At 57.3% G+C, this 24156-nt stretch overlaps 1 protein-coding gene across 1 annotated transcript in view; it reads right to left on the minus strand.

Moving 5' to 3' along the window:
* LOC137340225 (RUN and FYVE domain-containing protein 2-like) overlaps positions 1-23523 on the minus strand; it is a 43989-nt gene extending 20466 nt beyond the window's left edge. The window contains 5 exon segments of the mRNA XM_068002641.1: positions 909-1032; positions 2032-2133; positions 5618-5735; positions 14261-14434; positions 23096-23523. Coding sequence (XP_067858742.1) covers positions 909-1032; positions 2032-2133; positions 5618-5735; positions 14261-14434; positions 23096-23336 — 759 coding nt within the window. The 5' untranslated portion in view covers positions 23337-23523.
* Between the last annotated feature and the right edge of the window lie 633 nt (positions 23524-24156).

Genomic DNA, 24156 nt, shown 5'->3' on the forward strand with positions numbered 1-24156 from the left:
GGACCCTTGACCATTTACGCAGTAATGTGTCTAACTTATGTTAAATGACTTGCTAAATAAGCCACCACTTCAGGTTATTTACATTAGAGTTCCCAGAGTAGAGATCAAATCTAGCTGTCCCAAGTACTACTTTGTAAATCCCTTTCTGCTCATTCGGCACCTTCAGGAACAGAATCCCAGTGAGAGACGGCACCTTCAGGAACAGTATCCCAGTGAGAGACGGCACCTTCAGGAACAGCATCCCAGTGAGAGACGGCACCTTCAGGAACAGCATCCCAGTGAGAGACGGCACCTTCAGGAACAGTATCCCAGTGAGAGACGGCACCTTCAGGAACAGCATCCCAGTGAGAGACGGCACCTTCAGGAACAGCATCCCAGTGAGAGACGGCACCTTCAGGAACAGCATCCCAGTGAGAGACGGCACCTTCAGGAACAGCATCCCAGTGAGAGACGGCACCTTCAGGAACAGTATCCCAGTGAGAGACGGCACCTTCAGGAACAGAATCCCAGTGAGAGATGGCACCTTCAGGAACAGTATCCCAGTGAGAGACGGCACCTTCAGGAACAGTATCCCAGTGAGAGACGGCACCTTCAGGAACAGTATCCCAGTGAGAGACGGCACCTTCAGGAACAGTATCCCAGTGAGAGACGGCACCTTCAGGAACAGTATCCCAGTGAGAGACGGCACCTTCAGGAACAGCATCCCAGTGAGAGACGGCACCTTCAGGAACAGCATCCCAGTGAGAGACGGCACCTTCAGGAGCAGACAGGGAGAAAACCGAGGGGCTGTGGGGGTGGGGAGGAGTGAGCTGGTAGCCCAACATGATCCGATCCAGCAAGAGACACAGCAATACTGGCTGTGGATTTCTGACCGATTTGTCTCACACAAATAGAGAGAGCAGCCTTACCAGGGAATCCAGGTCTTCTCCCTTCACGCACAGGTTAGCATCGATCACATTGAGTCCAACCAGAAGTCCAACAATCACTGCTCCTTCCTCTTCCATCATCACCGCATGATCCTCATAAAACTCACTGGAACCAAAGCAGTGAACAATATGGTGATCTAGTGCCCCTTCTCTCAGACAGATCAGATCACACTGCTACAGTCCAAACTGTCTGCTTAACAACATTTCACTTTTACTAACTACCCACACAACGCGAGCGCGAGGTGGTGGGGCCAGCGAGAGAGCTAATTTATCTCAGAGTGGTAGAAGAGGCCAGGGACAAGATTTCAGATTGAGTGGAATGAACACTGGAGAGGTAGCAGTCCATCGGAAACCAGCTAACGAGGAGATAGGACAGCAGGTCAGACTCAACCAGGAGATAGACATCCTGGTAGCAGTAACCAGACCATGGTGGGTTGTAAGGTGGAAAGAGAATGGGCTCAATAGAAACATTCAAAGTCAAAGGTTTGAGGGATGAGTTCAGGAAACTGGACCTACCAACATTAGAGGACGAGGTGGGACAAAATGTGGAACCTGTTTAGAAATACTAACCACAGAATACAGAACAGGGACACAGACCTCGGGGGATGGACGGACACACACACACAGACAGACAGCAGTTCTTCAGCACCTGAACACTAACCTTCAGGGCCCAGGCTGATCAGGCCCCACATGTACCTTCCAGCAGAGGCCACTAAACGGGAGCCCACACACCGGACACCAAGTGAGGCCCCAACTGCTGCCCCAGTGCATCGCAGGAACCTGCCCCGTCAGTTGGTCGGAGTGTCATACTGGGTGGTGCCTGTTCCCACTGATCCAGCACAACAGCTTTTATTAAGTCAAAAATCAACAGTTTCAAATTAAGATTAATTCTACGCCGACCCCCAGGGAGCAGCCCGTCGGAGGCTCGCCGACCCCCAGGGAATGAACCGAGAAATAGCGGAGTCTAAATCTCGAGCTGTTGATTTAACTTGCTCAGATTTGCACCCAGTCGGTACCTCCCACCATGCTAACGGTGCCTGGGGATCACATGGAAACACCCTCACAATCCTCTCACTGTTCTACAGACAAGACAAAAGAGAAACACCTGAACAGGTCCTTCCTGATGATCATGCATCGCAGGTAATCCGCCAGCTTCTTCTGCATCATGGCGAGCCGTAACCAAGCGCGGGCTCTTCCCAGAGGGGTCCTGCACAGTGAGAGAGGTCACAGCGGTCAGCTACTCATCGCTTCCTTCTTCTCTAACAACGAAAAGGAACTGAGTGGCATGGTGGGATGGGACAGGCCTTTCGGCTAAGGTACCGGTTTACTCCCACACCGGTGGGATGAATGTCTCCTCCCTCTATGCAGCCACAAGGTTTCAAAATAAAATCAGTTTGTGGCGTCTTCAGAAGTCGTGGTGACTACAGGCCATGGAACAAACTACTCACAACCGGGGCACAAACAGTGAACTCATGGGGAGGCTCCAGCACAGCTGGTGTGTGACATTTCAACATCCAAGTAGTGGGGCAAGCCTAACACTGACATAATGCACATTCATGGGACAGTGTAGAGGGAGCTTTACTCTGTATCTAACCCATGCTGTACTTGCCCTGGCAGTGTTTGATGGGTATGTAGCAGACATAAAAGGCGCTACATAATTGCAAGTTTTTTCTGTCTATGTTACCATAACTGAATGAAGTACACTAGACAGAACCTCTTCACAGTGTTAAGTCCAACATCAAGGGCACCATTGGAGGCAACTCGGGAAACAAAGCAACACCAGTATTGTCGGAGGCAACAAACCTGCCCTCAGGCGAGAAGGGAGGGGAGTCGAGGGGGTGCGGGGCTGCTTTCTCGAGCCACTGGACACCATCAGGGACAAACAGAAACAGTGGCTGGCAGCACCAGTTGGGTCATGTCCACCATTCTGGCTCCAGCTATGACCTCCAGCCCACCCAGACAGGATGTGTCTTTAGCACTCCCGACCTGGATGGTCATTCAGTCCATCATAGTTCATCCCTCCCGTACCACAGCAAAGCTCTAATACCCCATTCCTCTCATACCCAAACATTCCCACCAAAGCCCACTGACCTAATACCAGCCCATCCCCTAATAGCTCAACTCTCCCAAGTCCCTTCCCTCTGGTCAGCTACGTCTGACCCACTGACGTGGCTCTATCCCAGGAGGGCGTTCACAATCCTATTTTTGAAAGGAGCAAGGAATCCACTGACACCTGGGTGGTCACTTACCGAAGTTTCAGCAGATCAGATGTAACTGAGGAAACAGGCAATGGAATCACCATGAGCTCCAGTCTCATAATTTGCCCTGAGCAGTCTCAGCGCAGCAGGTAATTTAAATAGAGCAGCAGGAGTTATAAGGAGCGCGCCTTCCTAAAAAGGTTGGTCATGAGATGCACAGGCAAAAGCTACCAAAATCAAAATCACCTGAGAGAAAATCAAGGTCCAGAGAGCATAGTGGAGGAAAGCTTAATCAAAAAGGACAGAGGAGATGGGAGAATGGCACTTGGTGCGAGTTAGGATAGGGGCAGCGGAGTTTTGTATGGGCTCAAGTTTATGGAGGGTGAAAGGTGGGAGGGCAGCCAGGAAAGCGTTGGAATAGTCAAGTCTGGAGGTAACAAAGGCATCGATGAAGGTTTCAGCAACAGATGAGTCGAGGCGGGGCGGAGGCAGGCGCTGTTACGGAGGTGGAAGTAGGCAGTCTTGGTGATACAGTGGACATGGGGTCGGAAGCTCATCTCAGGGTCAAATAGGACGCCAAGGTTGCGAATGGTCTGGTTCAACCCCAGACAGCGGAGAGGGATGGAGTCGTGGCTAGGGAATAAAGTTTGTGGCAGGGACTGAAAACAATTGCTTCGGTCTTCTCAATGTTTAATTGGAGGAAATTTCTGCTCATCCAATTCTGGATGTCGGATAAGCAGCGTGACAAATCAGAGGCAGTGGAGGGGTCGAGGGAGGTGGTGGTGAGGTAGAGCTGGGTGTCGTCAGCTTACATGTGGAACCTGACGTGTTTTCGGATGACGTCACCAAGGGGCAGCATGCAGGTGAGAAAGAGAGGGGGCTAAGGATAGATCCTTGGGGAACACAAGAGGCAATGATGCGGGAGTGGGAACAGAAGCCATTGGCAGGTGATTCTCTGGCTACAATTGGATAGGTTAGGCTGGAACCAAACAAGGGGAGGGATAAAAAGGGAGTAAGGAACAGACACACGAAGGAAAAATGGACAACACAAGTACTCCATGAATGGTGCTGTAAAAATTTATATAGCGCCTTTCACGGCTTCAGGACGTCCCAAAGCGCTTTACAACCAATGAAGTACTTTTGAAGTGTAGTCACCGTTGTAATGTAGGAAATGCGGCTGCCAATTTGCACACAAACAGCAATGTAATAATAACCAGATAATCTGTTTTGAAGTGATGTTGGTTGAGGGATAAATATTGGCCAGGACATCGGGGAGAACTCCCCTGCTGCTCTTTGAATAGTGCCATGGGATCTTTTATATCCACCTGAGGGGACAGACAGGGCCTCAGTTAAACATCTCATTCTAAAGGCAGCACACCTCTAACTGTGCTGCACTCCCTCAGTACTGCACTGGAGTGTCAGCCTAGATTATATGCTCAAGTCTCTGGAGTGGGACTTGAACCCACAACCTTCTGACTCAGGCGAGAGTGAAACACTGATCCACAGCTGACATCTAGTAATAATTAAGAATGAATTTGAGAGAGAACTAGGAGCTTTAGCAGACTTCGTGCTAAATGTGTCCAATCAATGCAAAGCAGGAATCATCCAGGACAGGATGTTGCACTACAGAGCCAAAGACATGTCACAAGACATTAAAAGCAGCAGTGTCTCAGTCTTGTACTCCACTGTACATCCAGAAATTTTACTAGTTGGGCACACTGTCCAGATATTTCTTCCAGATTATTCCCAGATCCACTAGTAACTCCTTCTGAACGAATTCAATTCCATTCATTCCATACGTACCAGATATATTTTAACTATACTTGCAATTACCTGCCCAATTGACCTCAACACTGTGCAGACCCTTTGCTGTATTCCCCATTTCTACTGCTTCCCCCATGTTAGTGCTATTAGCAATTTTGAACCTTACATTTAGTTTTGATATCCAGTTGATTTATATGAACACAATGCCACTCAATACATCCCTACATGACACTACGCCTCTCCTGCATCAATCTTACACTTGCAGTTATCTGTGATGGTCCAATCTGCCCCACAGTTTGGAGCATAAATGAATCATTTATCCACAGAATGTGTGGCTAGTGAGGAGTACTAATTATCGAAAGAAACACTCCCAATTTTCTTTCCTCTCCCAAAGTCACTGTGACTCCACCATCTCACTGGGATAATATTCCAGTGAGTCCAGACGTTCCACCCCCTCCCCCCCCAAGAGTCTGGCCTCTTTCCCCGCCTCCACCCCCCCAGATAACATTTCCAGGAGCCTGAACAGCTCATGTTGCAGCCAATCAAAGCCAACCTGATATCCTCATTCCTAATCCATTCCCACAGGGATCACTGCACAGCAACCAGGAGGAGCGGCTGACTGTCCCTCCCAGCTAAGGCCGAGGCTGCTCCTACCAAGATCAGGGGGTTGGAGCGGAACTGTCCCGATCTGTGTTTTTAAGAGATATTCCCGTGTTTCCAAATCCTTACTTTAACCCAGGCAAGTCGCGGACGCTGGCTGCGATCTCCCCAACCTCAGGACAGAGTTTCTCCACAAGTTCCAGGGGGCCCCACAGCGACTTGTTGTGACCCAGGAAAGACTTCTTCACTGCAGCACAAGAGAGGAAAAGGTCAGGTACAAATGCTTATCGACAGCACAAGGATCTGAAGTCTTCTCAGGCGCGACAACTGGCCCCAGTGCTTCAGGGCTAGGGAGGAAAACAGAACCCGAGTCCCTGCTCCTGGAAAGCACACGTGGATGCTGGGCAAGAACAGGATCAGGCTTGGCTGTGATCAAATTAATGCCCTTGTGCTTATTTGGATGAGGATAGCATTGGGGGGGGGGGGGGGGGGGAAGGAGGAGCACCAGAGAGTGGAACAGAGCAGTGAAAACCTATTTCCTCCATCCGATGGGAACACACATAGAATCATAGAAGTTTACAACATGGAAACAGGCCCTTCGGCCCAACATGTCCATGTCGCCCAGTTTATACCACTAAGCTAGTCCCAATTGCCTGTACTTGGCCCATATCCCTCTATACCCATCTTACCCATGTAACTGTCCAAATGCTTTTTAAAAGACAAAATTGTACCCGCCTCTACTACTGCCTCTGGCAGCTCGTTCCAGACACTCACCACCCTTTAAGTGAAAAAATTGCCCCTCTGGACCCTTTTGTATCTCTCCCCTCTCACCTTAAATCTATGCCCCCTCGTTATAGACTCCCCTACCTTTGGGAAAAGATTTTGACGATCTACCTTATCTATGCCCCTCATTATTTTATAGACTTCTATAAGATCACCCCTTAACCTCCTACTCTCCAGGGAAAAAAGTCTCAGTCTATCCAACCTCTCCCGATAAGTCAAACCATCAAGTCCCGGTAGCATCCTAGTAAATCTTTTCTGCACTCTTTCTAGTTTAATAATAAGAACATAAGAACATAAGAAATTGGAGCAGGAGTAGGCCAATCGGCCCCTCGAGCCTGCTCCGCCATTCAATAAGATCATGGCTGATCTGATCCCAACCACTAATCTAAAGAACACAAGAAGTCGGAGCAGGACCCGGCCACATAGCCCCTGGGCCCTCTCCGCCACCCACAGGGCATTGACCGATCCGAACTCAGCTTCATGTCCAATTTCCTGCCCGCTCCCCATAACCCCTAATTCCCTTTACTTCTAGGAAACTGTCTATTTCTGTTTTAAATTTATCTAATGATGTAGCTTCCACAGCTTCCTGGGGCAGCAAATTCCACAGACCTACCACCCTCTGAGTGAAGAAGTTTCTCCTCATCTCAGTTTTGAAAGAGCAGCCCCTTATTCTAAGATTATGCCCCCTAGTTCTAGTTTCACCCATCTTTGGGAACATCCTTACTGCATCCACCCGATCAAGACCCTTCACAATCTTATATGTTTCAATAAGGTCGCCTCTCATTCTTCTGAACTCCAATGAGTAGAGTCCCAATCTACTCAACCTCTCCTCATATGTCCGCCCCCTCATCCCCGGGATTAACCGAGTGAACCTTCTTTGTACTGCCTCGAGAGCAAGTATGTCTTTTCTTAAGTATGGAGACCAAAACTGTATGCAGTATTCCAGGTGCGGTCTCACCAATACCTTATATAACTGCAGCAATACCTCCTTGTTTTTAGATTCTATCCCCCTAGCAATAAAAGCCAACATTCCGTTGGCTTTCTTGATCACCTGCTGCACCTGCATACCAACTTTTTGATTTTCTTGCATTAGGACCCCCAGATCCCTTTGTACTGCAGTACTTTCCAGTCTCTCGCCATTAAGAAAATAACTTGCTCTCTGATTTTTCCTGCCAAAGTGCATAACCTCACATTTTCCAATATTATATTGCATCTGCCAAATCTCCGCCCACTCACCCAGCCTGTCTATATCCCCTTGCAGGTTTTTTATGTCCTCCTCACTCTCTACTTTCCCTCCCATCTTTGTATCATCTGCAAATTTTGATATGTTGCACTCGGTCCCCTCCTCCAAATCGTTAATATAGATTGTAAAGAGTTGGGGACCCAGCACCGACCCCTGTGGAACACCACTGGTTACTGGTTGCCAGTCCGAAAATGAACCATTTATCCCAACTCTCTACTTCCTGTTTGATAACCAATCCTCCACCCATGCCAGAATATTACCCCCAATCCCGTGATTTTTTATCTTAAGTAATCTTTTATGTGGCACCTTGTCGAATGCCTTCTGGAAGTCTAAATACACTATGTCCACTGGTTCCCCTTTATCCACCCTATACGTTATATCCTCGAAGAACTCAAGCAAATTTGTCAGACATGACTTCCCCTTCATAAAGCCATGCTGACTTTGTCCTATTAAATTATGCTTATCTGAATGTTCCGTTACTGTCTCCTTAATAATAGACTCCAAAATTTTACCCACCACAGATGTTAAGCTAACTGGCCTATAATTTCCAGCCTTCTGCCTACTACCCTTTTTAAATAACGGTGTTACATTAGCAGTTTTCCAATCTGCCGGGACCTCTCCTGAGTCCAGGGAATTTTGGAAAACTATCACCAAAGCATCCACAATCCCTACTGCCACTTCCCTCAAGACCCTAGGATGGAAGCCATCAGGTCCAGGGGATTTATCCGCCTTGAGTCCCATTATTTTACTGAGTACCATCTCCTGAGTGATTTTAATCGTATTTAGCTCCTCCCCCCCGAGAGTCCCCTGTTTGTCCAGTGTTGGGATATTCTTAGTGTCCTCTACTGTAAAGACTGAAACAAAATATTTGTTCAGCATTTTTGCCATCTCCATGTTTCCCACCATTAATTTCCCGGTCTCATCCTCTAAGGGACCTATGTTTGCCTTAGCCACCCTTTTTCTTTTTATATAACTATAGAAACTCTTGCTATCTGTTTTTATATTTTTTGCTAATTTCTTTTCATAATCTAACTTCCCTTTCTTAATCAATCCTTTAGTTACTTTTTGCTGTCTTTTGAAGAATTCCCAATCTTCTATCCTCCCACTAAGTTTGGCTACCTTATATGTCCTTGTTTTTAGTCGGATACTATCCTTGATTTCTTTACTTAGCCACGGATGGCTGTCATTTCTTTTACACCCTTTTTTCCTCAGTGGAATATATTTATTTTGAAAGTTGTAAAATAACTCCCTAAATGAACACCACTGCTCATGTACCGTCTTACCCTTTAATCTATTTTCCCAGTCCACTTTAATCAATTCCGCTCTCATACCATCATAGTCTCCTTTATTCAAGCTCAGTACGCTTGTTTGAGAATCAACCTTCTCACCCTCTAATTGGATATGGAATTCAACCATGTTGTGGTCGCTCGTTCCAAGGGGATCCTTAACTAGGACATTATTAATTAATCCGGACTCATTACACAGGACCAGGTCCAAGGTTGCCTGCCCCCTTGTTGGATCAGTTACATACTGCTCAAGAAATCCATCCCTGATGCATTCAATGAACTCGTCCTCAAGGCTGCTCTGCCCAATTTGATTTGTCCAGTTAATATGATAATTAAAATCCCCCATAATTATGGCTGTTCTCTTATTACATGCCCCGACTATCTCCTGATTAATACTTCTTCCAGCAGAGTTGCAACTATTAGGAGGCCTATATACTACGCCCACTAATGTTTTTTTTCCCTTATTATTCCTTATCTCCACCCAAACTGTTTCATTATCTTGATGCTTTGTCCCAATATCATTTCTCTGTATTACAGTGATTCCTTCCTTTATTAACATAGCCACCCCACCTCCCCTTCCTTCCTGCCTGTCCTTCCTGATTGTTAAATACCCTGGCATATTTAATTCCCAGTCGTTGTCACCCTGCAGCCATGTTTCTGTAATGGCCACAAGATCATACCCATACGTAGTTATTTGTGCCGTTAACTCGTCCATTTTCTTACGAATGCTACGTGCATTCAGATAAAGAACTTTCAAATCTGTTTTGTGACGCTTAGTTCCTGCTTTTTCCTTTTTTAACACTTTACCTATTACTCCATACCTTCTGTCCCTTCCTGTTACGCTTTCCTCTCTCTCCCTGCTCAGGTTCCCAACCCCCTGCCACTTTAGTTTAAACCCTCCCCAATATCCTTTCTATAATAGGGTGACCAGAACTGTACACAGTATTCCAAGTGTGGCCTAACTAATGTCTTGTACAACTTTAACAAGACATCCCAACTCCTGTATTCAATGTTCTGACCAATGAAACCAAGCATGCCGAATGCCTTCTTCACCACCCTATCCACCTGTGACTCCACTTTCAAGGAGCTATGAACCTGTACTCCTAGATCTCTTTGTTCTATAACTCTCCCCAACGCCCTACCATTAACGGAGTAGGTCCTGGCCCGATTCGATCTACCAAAATGCATCACCTCACATTTATCTAAATTAAACTCCATCTGCCATTCATCGGCCCACTGGCCCAATTTATAAAGATCCCGTTGCAATCCTGGATAACCTTCTTCACTGTCCACAATGCCACCAATCTTGGTGTCATCTGCAAACTTACTAACCATGCCTCCTAAATTCTCATCCAAATCATTAATATAAATAACAAATAACAGCGGACCCAGCACCGATCCCTGAGGCACACCGCTGGTCACAGGCCTCCAGTTTGAAAGACAACCCTCTACAACCACCCTCTGTCTTCTGTCGTCAAGCCAATTTTGTATCCAATTGGCTACCTCACCTTGGATCCCATGAGATTTAACCTTATGTAACAACCTACCATGCGGTACCTTGTCAAAGGCTTTGCTAAAGTCCATGTAGACCATGTCTACTGCACAGCCCTCATCTATCTTCTTGGTTACCCCTTCAAAAAACTCAATCAAATTCGTGAGACATGATTTTCCTCTCACAAAACCATGCTGACTGTTCCTAATCAGTCCCTGCCTCTCCAAATGCCTGTAGATCCTGTCTCTCAGAATACCCTCGAACAACTTACCCACTACAGATATCAGGCTCACCGGTCTGTAGTTCCCAGGCTTTTCCCTGCCTCCCTTCTTAAACAAAGGCACAACATTTGCTACCCTCCAATCTTCAGGCACCTCACCTGTAGCTGTCGATGATTCAAATATCTCTGCTAGGGGACCCGCAATTTCCTCCCTCACCTCCCATAACGTCCTGGGATACATTTCATCAGGTCCCGGAGATTTATCTACCTTGATGCGCGTTAAGACTTCCAGCACCTCCCTCTCTGTAATATGTACACTCCTCAAGACATCACTATTTATTTCACCAAGTTCTCTAACATCCATGCCACATCAGGACTTTGGGCACTGAGACTATTATACAGGACGCAAATCGGACACACACACACCCCCCACGTCCAAACTTGCAATACGTCCTCTTCCCAAGCAAAGCTCTGCGATGCCACGCCAGCCCATATACTTTACCCCCACAAAACGGCAAATAAAAGGATCACTTGGCAGCAGCTGTCAAAAAAAGGACATGTTCAGTCTCTGCTTTTACTGAGCATTCTCAGAGATCCCTCTGTACATTGTCCCACAGTTTGCCCACCCCCGCAACTGTTTGGGTGGGAGGCGAGGGAGGGGAAAGTGACAGGATGGCTCATAGCTGACACCATCCATTTCTAAGATGGCATAGAGTAAATGGGTAGTAGATGACGCACAAGGTGGGTGTCGCCGTGGAGAGATAGACAAAGAGGGAAATGGTCACAGGTTTGCTCCCAGAGACCGTGCGATTTCCTGCTGTGTGAAAGCTGAAGGTGGGAGCATTGATGGGCATGGGGGAGAATACCCCCATGACACCCCCCTCCCCACCCGCATCGGCCAGGCTCCGCGACGGAACCCTTGCAGTTTTGGCCCTCTCCGATTGGTGAGCTGCTCAAAATGACATGTTCGGAAACAGGTACCCGAAAATCAACCCCAAAGAGAGGGGCTCAAGAGGAAGAATGTTAATGAGATGCACTGAGAAAGAACAAGGGGAAGGGAGGGCCAAATGGATCGAGGTAGCCAGGGAGGAATGGGAACTCAGCTCACACGTAGATGAGTTGGAGTTACATATAGAAACTAGACAACCTGTACACGACTAGTGAACCTGAGATAGCACACTGAGAACGGCAATCTCAGTCACAGGTTAAGGGGTACATGGTGTAGGCAATTCACAATTCTCTCACAATGGGACTAGAGGGGTTGGGAGTCAAGTAAAGGGAATGTCACTGCATTAACCCACGGCGTACCAACTAGAGCACATAGTTTATAGAAAAGCCTAATGATACAGCATTCAGACTCCACTGTAATGGAGCAATCCAGAACTGCCTTCACCCAACTCCTCTTCTTCCCAAGATCACGTAGAATTTTGGAGCACAGAAAAAGACCATTCGGCCCAACTGATCTATGCTCCACAAAAGCCTCCTCCCTCCCTACTTCATCCAACACGGTTAGCATATCCTTCTATTCCTTTGTGTACTTATTTAGCTTCCCTTTAAATGCATCTATGCTATTTGCCTCAACTGCTCCTTGTGGTAGTGAGTTCCACATTCTTACCACTCTGGGTAAAGAAGTGACTCCTGAATTCCCTATTGAATTTTATTTTTATGGCCTCTAGTTTTGGACTCCCCACAAGTGGAAACATTTTCTCTACTTCTACCCTATCAAACCCTTTCATTATCTTGAAGACCTCTATCGGGTTACCCCTCAGCCTTCTCTTTTCTAGAGAAAACTGCCCCAGCCTGTTCAATCTTTCCTGAGAGATATAACTTCTCAGTTCTGGTATCATCCTTGTAAATCTTTTTTGCACCCTTTCTAGTGCCTCTATATCCTTTTTAAAATATGGAGATCTGAACTCTTCACAGTACTCAAAGTGTGGTCTAACCAAAGTTAGAATCATAGAAAATTTACTGCACAGGAGGCCATTCAGCCCACACAGTGTCCACGTCGGCCGAAAATGAGCTACCCAGCCAAATCCGACTTTCCAGAACTTGGTCCATAGCCTTGTAGGTTACGGCACTTCAGGTGCACATCCAAGTACTTTTTAAAATATGATGAGGGTTTCTGCCTCTACCACCCTTTCAGGCAGTGAGTTCCAGACCCCCACCACCCTCTGGGTGAAAACATTTCTCCTCAGCTCCCCTCTAATCCTTCTACCAATCACTTTAAATCTATGCCTCCTGGTTATTGACCTCTCTGCTAAGGGAAATGGGTCCTTCCTATCCACTCTGTCTAGGTCCCTCATAATTTTATACACCTCAATTAAATCACCTCTCAACCTCCTCTGTTCCAAGAAAACAACCCCAGCCTATCCAATCTTTCCTCAGCTAAAATTCTCCAGCCCTGCCAACATTCTCGTAAATCTCCTCTGTACCCTCTCTAGTGCAATTACATCCTTCCTGTAACGTGGCAACCAGAACTGTACACAGTACTCAAGCTGTGGCCTAACCAGTGTTTTATACAGTTCTAGCATAACCTCCCTGCTCTTATATTCTAATCCTCGGCTAATAAAAGAAAGTATCCTATATGCCTTCTTAACCCCCTTATCTACCTGTCCTGCTACCTTCAGGGATCTGTGGACATGCACTCCAAGGTCCCTCTGTTCCTCTACACCTTTCAGTACCCTTCCATTTATTGTGTGTTCCCTTACCTTGTTTGCCCTCCCCAAATGCATTACCTCACACTTCTCTGGATTGAATTCCATTTGCCACTTTTCTGCCCACCTGACCAGTCGATTGATATCTTCCTGCAGTCTACAGCTTTCCTCCTCACTATCAACCACACGGCCAATTTTTGTATCATCTGTACACTGTTCTATATAAGTTTGACATAATTTCTTTGCTTTTTAATTCTATCCTCTAGAAATAATCCCAGTGCTAGGTTTGCTTTTTTACTGCTTTATTAACCTGCATTACTACTTTGTGATGTGTATCTATACCCCCAGATCCCTTTGCTCCTCTATCCCATTTAGACTCTTATTCTCCAAGCAGTACGTGGCCTCCTTATTTTTCCTACCAAAGTGCACCACCTTATATTGATCGCGAAGATCTTTGGACAGATGCTGGGAGCGAAATTCAACTTCGAGGCCAGCTGCCCAATGCCTACCCACCCATCCACCCACAGAAGTCAGTGAATAGGAAAATAGGGGAGGGTGTATAACAGGCAGCTGCTCCAATACTGCCCAATTTACTCCTCTGAAGTTGAATTTCACCCCCAGTGTGTAGAAATGTAAACAACCCAAGTTCTACAGGGAACATCTCAGAATCTGCGATACTCTAAACTGTACAGAAGTGTGGAACGGACTTAAATCATCCACTGTTCTACAGCGGCAGCAGCACAAGCAGTACAGTCAACTTTAGCACCACTAGGTCAGGAGAGAGGAATACATGAACCAGGACCTGATGACTATACACTGACCCCTGGATGCTGCATGAGCATCAAATAGGACAGGTGTCCCTAGTGGTTGAATATCTCGCGAACACTCACTGCCTAGGTTCACAAATGAAGAGTGAATTCCTAAGGCAAGTCTGAGTGGGCTGGTAGTGCCGAGAACTGCACTCCAGAAATGAGGGGGGAGGACACCATACAATCCCTCTCAGTCAGAGGGTTTAAAGAACAAGAATAGCACCAAGAAAATGTGTATCATTGAGAGCAAGACAAGGGTTTAATTTCAGGAAGGTTACGTTTTACCTTTCAGTCCATGCTTGAGACAGTGCTCCATCACAACAAAGAACTGCTGCAGTGGGGCATAGTCCGAGTCCAGAGTCCGGCCGAAGCTCAGGGCCGATTCAATCAGCCCTTTAATGCTCAGATTCGCCATGTTCAGCAGATTTGTTCGTTCAATGGCCATCGGGTCCCTCAGCACTGGGCAATGAGAAAAACACACGTCAGCAACAGTGGGCCACCATGTCAATGTGGGACATGGGTTCCAATCTCCGGAGCCCCCCCCTCGCTCTCTCCACACCACAAGACATGGGGCGCCCTCTCCTCCTGCCCACCCCACAAGACATGGGGCGCCCTCTCCTCCTCCCCCCCCCCACAAGACATGGGGCGCCCTCTCTTCCTTCCCCCCCCCCCCTCGAGACATGGGGCGCCCTCTCCTCCTTCCCCCCCCCTCGAGACATGGGGCGCCCTCTCCTCCTCCCTCCCCTCGAGACATGGGGCGCCCTCTCCTCCTCCCTCCCCTCGAGACATGGGGCGCCCTCTCCTCCTCCCTCCCCTCGAGACATGGGGCGCCCTCTCCTCCTCCCTCCCCTCGAGACATGGGGCGCCCTCTCCTCCTCCCTCCCCTCAAGACATGGGGCGCCCCCTCCTCCCTCCCCACAAGACATGGGGCGCCCCCTCCTCCCTCCCCACAAGACATGGGGCGCCCTCTCCTCCTCCACAAGACATGGGGCGCCCTCTCCTCCTCCCCCCCCCACAAGACATGGGGCGCCCTCTCCTCCTCCCCCCCAAGACATGGGGCACCCTCTCCTCCTCCCCCCCCACAAGACATGGGGCGCCCTCTCCTCCTCCCCCCCCACAAGACATGGGGCGCCCCCTCCTCCCTCCCCACAAGACATGGGGCGCCCTCTCCTCCTCCCTCTCCTCCCCCACAAGACATGAGCCGTCCTCCCCTCCTCCCCCACCCCCCACAAGACATGGGGCGCCCTCTCCTCCTCCCCCCCCCCACAAGACATGGGGCGTCCTCTCCTCCTCTCCCCCCGCCCCCCCCTCCCCACAAGACATGGGGCGCCCTCTCCTCCTCTTCCCCCCCCCCCCACCCCACAAGACATGGGGCGTCCTCTCCTCCTCCACCCCCCCCCCACAATACATGGGGCGCCCTCTCCTCCTCTCTCTCCCCCCCCCCCCCCACAAGACATGGGGCGCCCTCTCCTCCTCTCCCCCGCCCCCACAACACATGGGGCGCCCTCTCCTCCTCTTTCCCCCCCCCCCCCCCACCCCACAAGACATGGGGCGCCCTCTCCTCCTCTCCCCCCCCCCACAAGACATGGGGCGCCCTCTCCTCTTCCCACCCCCCCCCCCCACAAGACATGGGGCGCCCTCTCCTCCTCTCCCCCCGCACAAGACATGGGGCGCCCTCTCCTCCTCCTCCTCCCCCCCCCCCCCCACAAGACATGGGGCGCCCTCTCCTCCTCCCCCCCAAGACATGGGGCTCCCTCTCCTCCTCCCCCCCCCACAAGACATGGGGCGCACCCTCCTCCCCCCCCCCCCCCCCCCCCCACGACATGGGGCACCCTCTCCTCCTTCCCCCCCCCACGACATGGGGCGCCCTCTCCTTCTCCCCCCCCCCACAAGACATGGGGCGTCCTCTCCTCCTCCCCCCCCCCCCACCACGAGACATGGGGCACCCTCTCCTCCTCCTCCCCCCCCACAAGACATGGGGCGTCCTCTCCTCCTCCCCCCCCCCCCCACAAGACATGGGGCGCCCTCTCCTCCTCCCCCCCACAAGACATGGGTCCTCTCCTCCTCTCCCCCCGCCCGCCCCCCCCCCCCCCCCCCAAGACATGGGGCACCCTCTCCTCCTCCCTCCCCCCCACCCCACAAGACATGGGGCGCCCTCTCCTCCTCTCCCCCCCCCCCCACAAGACATGGGGCGCCCTCTCCTCCTCTTTCCCCCCCCCCCCACCCCACAAGACATGGGGCGCCCTCTCCTCCTCTCTCCCCCCCACCACAAGACATGGGGCGCCCTCTCCTCCTCCCTCCCCCCCACCCCACAAGACATGGGGCACCCTCTCCTCCTCCCCCCCCCCCCCACGACATGGGGCACCCTCTCCTCCTCCTCCCCCCCCCCCCCCACGACATGGGGCACCCTCTCCTCCTCCCCCCCCCCCACAAGACATGGGGCGTCCTCTCCTCCTCCCCCCCCCCCCCCCACAAGACATGGGGCGTCCTCTCCTCCTCCCCCCCCCCCGCCACAAGACATGGGGCGCCCTCTCCTCCTCCCCCCCACAAGACATGGGTCCTCTCCTCCTCTCCCCCCGCCCGCCCGCCCCCCCCCCCCCCCAAGACATGGGGCACCCTCTCCTCCTCCCTCCCCCCCACCCCACAAGACATGGGGCGCCCTCTCCTCCTCTCCCCCCCCCCCCACAAGACATGGGGCGCCCTCTCCTCCTCCTCCTCCCCCCCCCCCCCCACAAGACATGGGGCGCCCTCTCCTCCTCCTCCTCCCCCCCCCCCCCCCCCACAAGACATGGGGCGCCCTCTCCTCCTCCCCCCCAAGACATGGGGCGCCCTCTCCTCCTCCCCCCCCCCACAAGACATGGGGCGCCCCCTCCTCCTGCCCCCCCCCCCCCACGACATGGGGCACCCTCTCCTCCTCCCTCCCTCCCCACCCCACAAGACATGGGGCGCCCTCTCCTCCTCCCCCCCCCCCACGACATGGGGCGCCCTCTCCTCCTCTCCCCCCCCCCCCCACAAGACATGGGGCGCCCTCTCCTCCTCTCCCCCCCCCACAAGACATGGGGCGCCCTCTCCTCCTCTCCCCCCCCCACAAGACATGGGGCGCCCTCTCCTCCTCTTCCCACCCCCCCCCCCCCCCCACAAGACATGGGGCGCCCTCTCCTCCTCTTCCCACCCCCCCCCCCACAAGACATGGGGCGCCCTCTCCTCCTCCCCCCCCACAAGACATGGGGCGCCCTCTCCTCCTCCCCCCCCACAAGACATGGGGCGCCCTCTCCTCCTCCCCCCCCACAAGACATGGGGCGCCCTCTCCTCCTCCCCCCCCACAAGACATGGGGCGCCCTCTCCTCCTCCCCCCCCCACAAGACATGGGGCGCCCTCTCCTCCTCCCCCCCCACAAGACATGGGGCACCCTCTCCTCCTCCCCCCCCCCCCCACGACATGGGGCATCCTCTCCTCCTCCTCCCCCCCCCCCCCACGACATGGGGCACCCTCTCCTCCTCCCCCCCCCCCCACGACATGGGGCATCCTCTCCTCCTCCTCCCCCCCCCCCCCCCACGACATGGGGCACCCTCTCCTCCTCCCCCCCCCCCCCACAAGACATGGGGCGTCCTCTCCTCCTCCCCCCCCCCCCCCCACAAGACATGGGGCGTCCTCTCCTCCTCCCCCCCCCCCCGCCACAAGACATGGGGGCGCCCTCTCCTCCTCCCCCCCACAAGACATGGGTCCTCTCCTCCTCTCCCCCCGCCCGCCCCCCCCCCCCCCCCCCCCCCAAGACATGGGGCACCCTCTCCTCCTCCCTCCCCCCCACCCCACAAGACATGGGGCGCCCTCTCCTCCTCTCCCCCCCCCCCCCCCACAAGACATGGGGCGCCCTCTCCTCCTCCTCCTCCCCCCCCCCCACAAGACATGGGGCGCCCTCTCCTCCTCCTCCTCCTCCTCCCCCCCCCCCCCCACAAGACATGGGGCGCCCTCTCCTCCTCCCCCCCAAGACATGGGGCGCCCTCTCCTCCTCCCCCCCCCACAAGACATGGGGCGCCCCCTCCTCCTCCCCCCCCCCCCCCCCCACGACATGGGGCGCCCTCTCCTCCTCCCCCCCCCCCACGACATGGGGCGCCCTCTCCTCCTCTCACCCCCCCCCACAAGACATGGGGCGCCCTCTCCTCCTCTCCCCCCCCCACAAGACATGGGGCGCCCTCTCCTCCTCTCCCCCCCCCACAAGACATGGGGCGCCCTCCGCTCCTCTCTCTCCCCCCCCCCCCCCCCCCCACAAGACATGGGGCGCCCTCTCCTCCTCTTCCCACCCCCCCCCCCCCCACAAGACATGGGGCGCCCTCTCCTCCTCTTCCCACCCCCCCCCCCACAAGACATGGGGCGCCCTCTCCTCCTCCCCCCCCACAAGACATGGGGCGCCCTCTCCTCCTCCCCCCCCACAAGACATGGGGCGCCCTCTCCTCCTCCCCCCCCACAAGACATGGGGCGCCCTCTCCTCCTCCCCCCCCAAGACATGGGGCGCCCTCTCCTCCTCCCCCCCCACAAGACATGGGGCGCCCTCTCCTCCTCCCCCCCCACAAGACATGGGGCACCCTCTCCTCCTCCCCCCCCCCCCCACGACATGGGGCACCCTCTCCTCCTCCTCCCCCCCCCCCCCACGACATGGGGCACCCTCTCCTCCTCCCCCCCCCCCCCACAAGACATGGGGCGTCCTCTCCTCCTCCCCCCCCCCCCCACAAGACATGGGGCGTCCTCTCCTCCTCCCCCCCCCCCCGCCACAAGACATGGGGCGTCCTCTCCTCCTCCCCCCCCCCCCCCCCACAAGACATGGGGCGTCCTCTCCTCCTCCCCCCCCCCCCCCCCCCACAAGACATGGGGCGTCCTCTCCTCCTCCCCCCCCCCCCCACAAGACATGGGGCGTCCTCACCTCTTCCTCCCCCCCCCACAAGACATGGGGCGTCCTCTCCTCCTCCTCCCCCCCCCCCCCCCACAAGACATGGGGCGTCCTCTCCTCCTCCCCCCCCCCCCACAAGACATGGGGCGTCCTCACCTCTTCCTCCCCCCCCACAAGACATGGGGCGTCCTCTCCTCCTCCTCCCCTCCTCCCCCCCACAAGACATGGGTCCTCTCCTCCTCTCCCCCCGCCCGCCCGCCCGCCCCCCCCCCCCCTCCCAAGACATGGGGCGCCCTCTCCTCCTCTCCTCCCCCCCCCCCCCCCCCACAAGACATGGGGCGCCCTCTCCTCCTCCCTCCCCCCCACACCCCACAAGACATGGGGCGCCCCCTCCTCCCTCCCCACCCCACAAGACATGGGGCGCCCTCTCCTCCTCTCCCCCCCCCCCCCCACAAGACATGGGGCGCCCTCTCCTCCTCTCCCCCCCCCACAAGACATGGGGCGCCCTCTCCTCCTCTCCCCCCCCCCCCCACAAGACATGGGGCGCCCTCTCCTCCTCTCCCCCCCCCACAAGACATGGGGCGCCCTCTCCTCCTCTCCCCCCCCCACAAGACATGGGGCGCCCTCTCCTCCTCTCCCCCCCCACACCCCACAAGACATGGGGCGCCCTCTCCTCCTCTCCCCCCCCCACACCCCCACAAGACATGGGGCGCCCCCTCCTCCCTCCCCACCCCACAAGACATGGGGCGCCCTCTCCTCCTCCCCCCCCCCCACGACATGGGGCGCCCTCTCCTCCTCTCCCCCCCCCCCCACGACATGGGGCGCCCTCTCCTCCTCTCCCCCCCCCCCCACGACATGGGGCGCCCTCTCCTCCTCTCCCCCCCCCCACAAGACATGGGGCGCCCTCTCCTCCTCTCCCCCCCACAAGACATGGGGCGCCGTCTCCTCCTCTCCCCCCCCACAAGACATGGGGCACCCTCTCCTCCTCTCTTCCCCCCTCCCACCCCACAAGACATGGGGCACCCTCTCCTCCTCTCCCCCCCCCCCCACCCCACAAGACATGGGGCGCCCTCTCCTCCTCCCCACCCCACAAGACATGGGGCACCCTCACCTCCTCTCCCCCCCCCCCCCCCCCCACCCCACAAGACATGGGGCGCCCTCTCCTCCTCCACCCCACAAGACATGGGGCGCCCTCTCCTCCTCCCCCCCCCCACAAGACATGGGGCGCCCTCTCCTCCTCCCCCTCCACAAGACATGGGGCGCCCTCTCCTCCTCCCCCCCCACAAGACATGGGGCGCCCTCTCCTCCTCCCCCCCCCACAAGACATGGGGCGCCCTCTCCTCCTCCCCCTCCACAAGACATGGGGCGCCCTCTCCTCCTCCCCCCCCACAAGACATGGGGCGCCCTCTCCTCCTCCCCCTCCACAAGACATGGGGCGCCCTCTCCTCCTCCCCCCCCACAAGACATGGGGCGCCCTCTCTCCCCCCCCCCCCACAAGACATGGGGCGTCCTCTCCTCCTCCCCCCCCCCCCCCCCACGAGACATGGGGCACCCTCTCCTCCTCCTCCCCCCCCACAAGACATGGGGCGTCCTCTCCTCCTCCCCCCCCCCCCCCACGAGACATGGGGCACCCTCTCCTTCTCCCCCCCCCCACACAAGACATGGGGCGTCCTCTCCTCCTCTCCCCCCCCCCCCCCCACGAGACATGGGGCGCCCTCTCCTCCTCCTCCCCCCCCCCCCCCACGAGACATGGGGCGCCCTCTCCTCCTCCCCCCCACAAGACATGGGGCGTCCTCTCCTCCTCTCTCCCCCCCCCCCCCCCCACAAGACATGGGGCGTCCTCTCCTCCTCTCCCCCCCCCCCCCCCACAAGACATGGGGCGCCCTCTCCTCCTCGCCCCCCCCCCCCCCCCACAAGACATGGGGCGCCCTCTCCTCCTCCCTCCCCCCCCACACCCCACAAGACATGGGGCGCCCCCCTCCTCCCTCCCCACCCCACAAGACATGGGGCGCCCTCCTCCTCCTCTTCCCCCCCCCCACCCCACCCCACAAGACATGGGGCGCCCTCACCTCCCCCCCCGACAAGACATGGGGTGCCCTCTCCTCCTCCCCCCCCACAAGACATGGGGCGCCCCCTCCTCCTCCCCCCCCCACAAGACATGGGGCACCCTCTCCTCCTCTCCCCCCCCACAAGACATGGGGCACCCTCTCCTCCTCTCTTCCCCCCTCCCACCCCACAAGACATGGGGCACCCTCTCCTCCTCTTCCCCCCCCCCCACCCCACCCCACAAGACATGGGGCGCCCTCACCTCCCCCCCCCCACAAGACATGGGGTGCCCTCTCCTCCTCCCCCCCCACAAGACATGGGGCGCCCCCTCCTCCTCCCCCCCACAAGACATGGGGCGCCCCCTCCTCCTCCCCCCCCACAAGACATGGGGCGCCCCCTCCTCCTCCCCCCCCACAAGACATGGGGCGCCCCCTCCTCCCTCCCCACCCCACAAGACATGGGGCGCCCTCTCCTCCTCCCCCCCCATGACATGGGGCGCCCCCTCCTCCCTCCCCACCCCACAAGACATGGGGCGCCCTCTCCTCCTCTCTCTCCCCCCCCCCCCCCCCACATGGGGCGCCCTCTCCTCCTCTCCCCCCCCCCCACCCCACAAGACATGGGGCGCCCCCTCCTCCTCCCCCCCCACAAGACATGGGGCGCCCCCTCCTCCTCCCCCCCCCACAAGACATGGGGCGCCCTCTCCTCCTCCCCCCCCACAAGACATGGGGCGCCCTCTCCTCCTCCCCCCCCCACAAGACATGGGGCGCCCTCTCCTCCTCCCCCACCACATGACAAGGGGCGCCCTCCTCCCCCCCCCCCCCCCCAAGACATGGGGCGCCCTCTCCTCCTCCCCCCCCCACAAGACATGGGGCGCCCCCTCCTCCTCCCCCCCCACAAGACATGGGGCGCCCTCTCCTCCTCCCCCCCCCACAAGACATGGGGCGCCCTCTCCTCCTCTCCCCCCCCCCCACCCCACAAGACATGGGGCGCCCCCTCCTCCTCCCCCCCCACAAGACATGGGGCGCCCTCTCCTCCTCTCCCCCCCCCCCACCCCACAAGACATGGGGCGCCCTCTCCTCCTCCCCCCCCACAAGACATGGGGCGCCCTCTCCTCCTCCCCCACCACATGACAAGGGGCGCCCTCTCTCCCCCCCCCCCCCCCCCAAGACATGGGGCGCCCTCTCCTCCTCCCCCCCCCACAAGACATGGGGCGCCCCCTCCTCCTCCCCCCCCACAAGACATGGGGCGCCCTCTCCTCCTCCCCCCCCCACAAGACATGGGGCGCCCTCTCCTCCTCCCCCCCCACAAGACATGGGGCGCCCTCTCCTCCTCTCCCCCCCCCCCACCCCACAAGACATGGGGCGCCCCCTCCTCCTCCCCCCCCACAAGACATGGGGCGCCCTCTCCTCCTCCCCCCCCACAAGACATGGGGCGCCCTCTCCTCCTCCCCCACCACATGACAAGGGGCGCCCTCTCTCCCCCCCCCCCCCAAGACATGGGGCGCCCTCTCCTCCTCCCCCCCCACAAGACATGGGGCGCCCCCTCCTCCTCCCCCCCCACAAGACATGGGGCGCCCCCTCCTCCTCCCCCCCCACAAGACATGGGGCGCCCCCTCCTCCTCCCCCCCCACAAGACATGGGGCGCCCCCTCCTCCTCCCCCCCCACAAGACATGGGGCGCCCCCTCCTCCTCCCCCCCCACAAGACATGGGGCGCCCCCTCCTCCTCCCCCCCCACAAGACATGGGGCGCCCTCTCCTCCTCCCCCCCCACAAGACATGGGGCGCCCTCTCCTCCCCCCCCCCCCCCACAAGACATGGGGCGCCCTCTCCTCCCCCCCCCCCCCACAAGACATGGGGCGCCCTCTCCTCCCCCCAAGACATGGGGCGCCCTCTCCTCCTCTCCCCCCCCCACAAGACATGGGGCGCCCCCTCCTCCTCCCCCCCCACAAGACATGGGGCGCCCTCTCCTCCTCTCCCCCCTCCCCCACAAGACATGGGGCGCCCTCTCCTCCTCCCCCCCCCCCACAAGACATGGGGCGCCCCCTCCTCCCCCCTCCCCCACAAGACATGGGGCGCCCTCTCCTCCTCTCCCCCCCCCCCCCCCACAAGACATGGGGCGCCCTCTCCTCCTCTCCCCCCCCACCCCATAAGACATGGGGCGCCCTCTCCCTCCATCCCTCACTCACTCACCGCTCCCGGCCGGCGGGTCCTGCTCTGTCTCTGTGGCCCGGCTCTGAGCCGCGGCGGCAGCCAAGGTTTCTGACGCTTTGCGGGCGAAGGCGAAGATGGGGGCCTGCCATCCGGGCTCGGCCCCCGCCCCCGGGCCCCGCTCCTCCTGAAGCCTCAGGATTCCAAAGGGCCGCTCCCGCTCCCGGGCATCCCCTTCGGTCAGGCCCAGGCCCGGGGGCAGCTCCCGCTCAGCAGACGCCATGAACCGGGCTCGGGCCCGCCGTCAGTCCGGGGTTTGGGTTTTATGTTGAGGCCGCGCTCACCGCTCCGAACCGCCGTGTCCCTGCGCCCTGGACCCACTCCTCCCCCAGAAGGTGTGTCCGGGCTCGGGCTCGGGCTCTTAAAGGAGCCGCCGGTTTCCAGAACCTTCCCAACACCTGACCCCCGTCCCAGGCCCCTCCCCCAACACCTGACCCCGGTCCCTGGCCCCTCCCCCAACACCTGACCCCGGTCCCAGGCCCCTCCCCCAACACCTGACCCCGGTCCCAGGCCCCTCCCCCAACACCTGACCCCCGTCCCAGGCCCCTCCCCCAACACCTGACCCCCGTCCCAGGCCCCTTCCCCAACACCTGACCCCCGTCCCAGGCCCCTCCCCCAACACCTGTCCCCGGCCCCTCCCTCCCCCTGTCCCCAGCCCCTCCCCCTGTCCCCAGCCCCTCCCCCTGTCCCCAGCCCCTCCCCCTGTCCCCAGCCCCTCCCCCTGTCCCCAGCCCCTCCCCCTGTCCCCAGCCCCTCCCCCTGTCCCCAGCCCCTCCCCCTGTCCCCAGCCCCTCCCCCTGTCCCCAGCCCCTCCCCCTGTCCCCAGCCCCTCCCCCTGTCCCCAGCCCCTCCCCCTGTCCCCAGCCCCTCCCCCTGTCCCCAGCCCCTCCCCCTGTCCCCAGCCCCTCCCCCTGTCCCCAGCCCCTCCCCCAACCCCTGTCCCCGGCCCCTCCCTCTCCCCCAACCCCTGTCGCCGGCCCCTCCCCCAACCCCCGTCCCCGGTCCCTCCCCCAACCCCCGTCGCCGGCCCCTCCCCCAACCCC

Source organism: Heptranchias perlo, chromosome 21 (genome assembly GCF_035084215.1).
Source record: "Heptranchias perlo isolate sHepPer1 chromosome 21, sHepPer1.hap1, whole genome shotgun sequence".
In the NCBI taxonomy this organism is placed as follows: Eukaryota; Metazoa; Chordata; class Chondrichthyes; order Hexanchiformes; family Hexanchidae; genus Heptranchias; species Heptranchias perlo.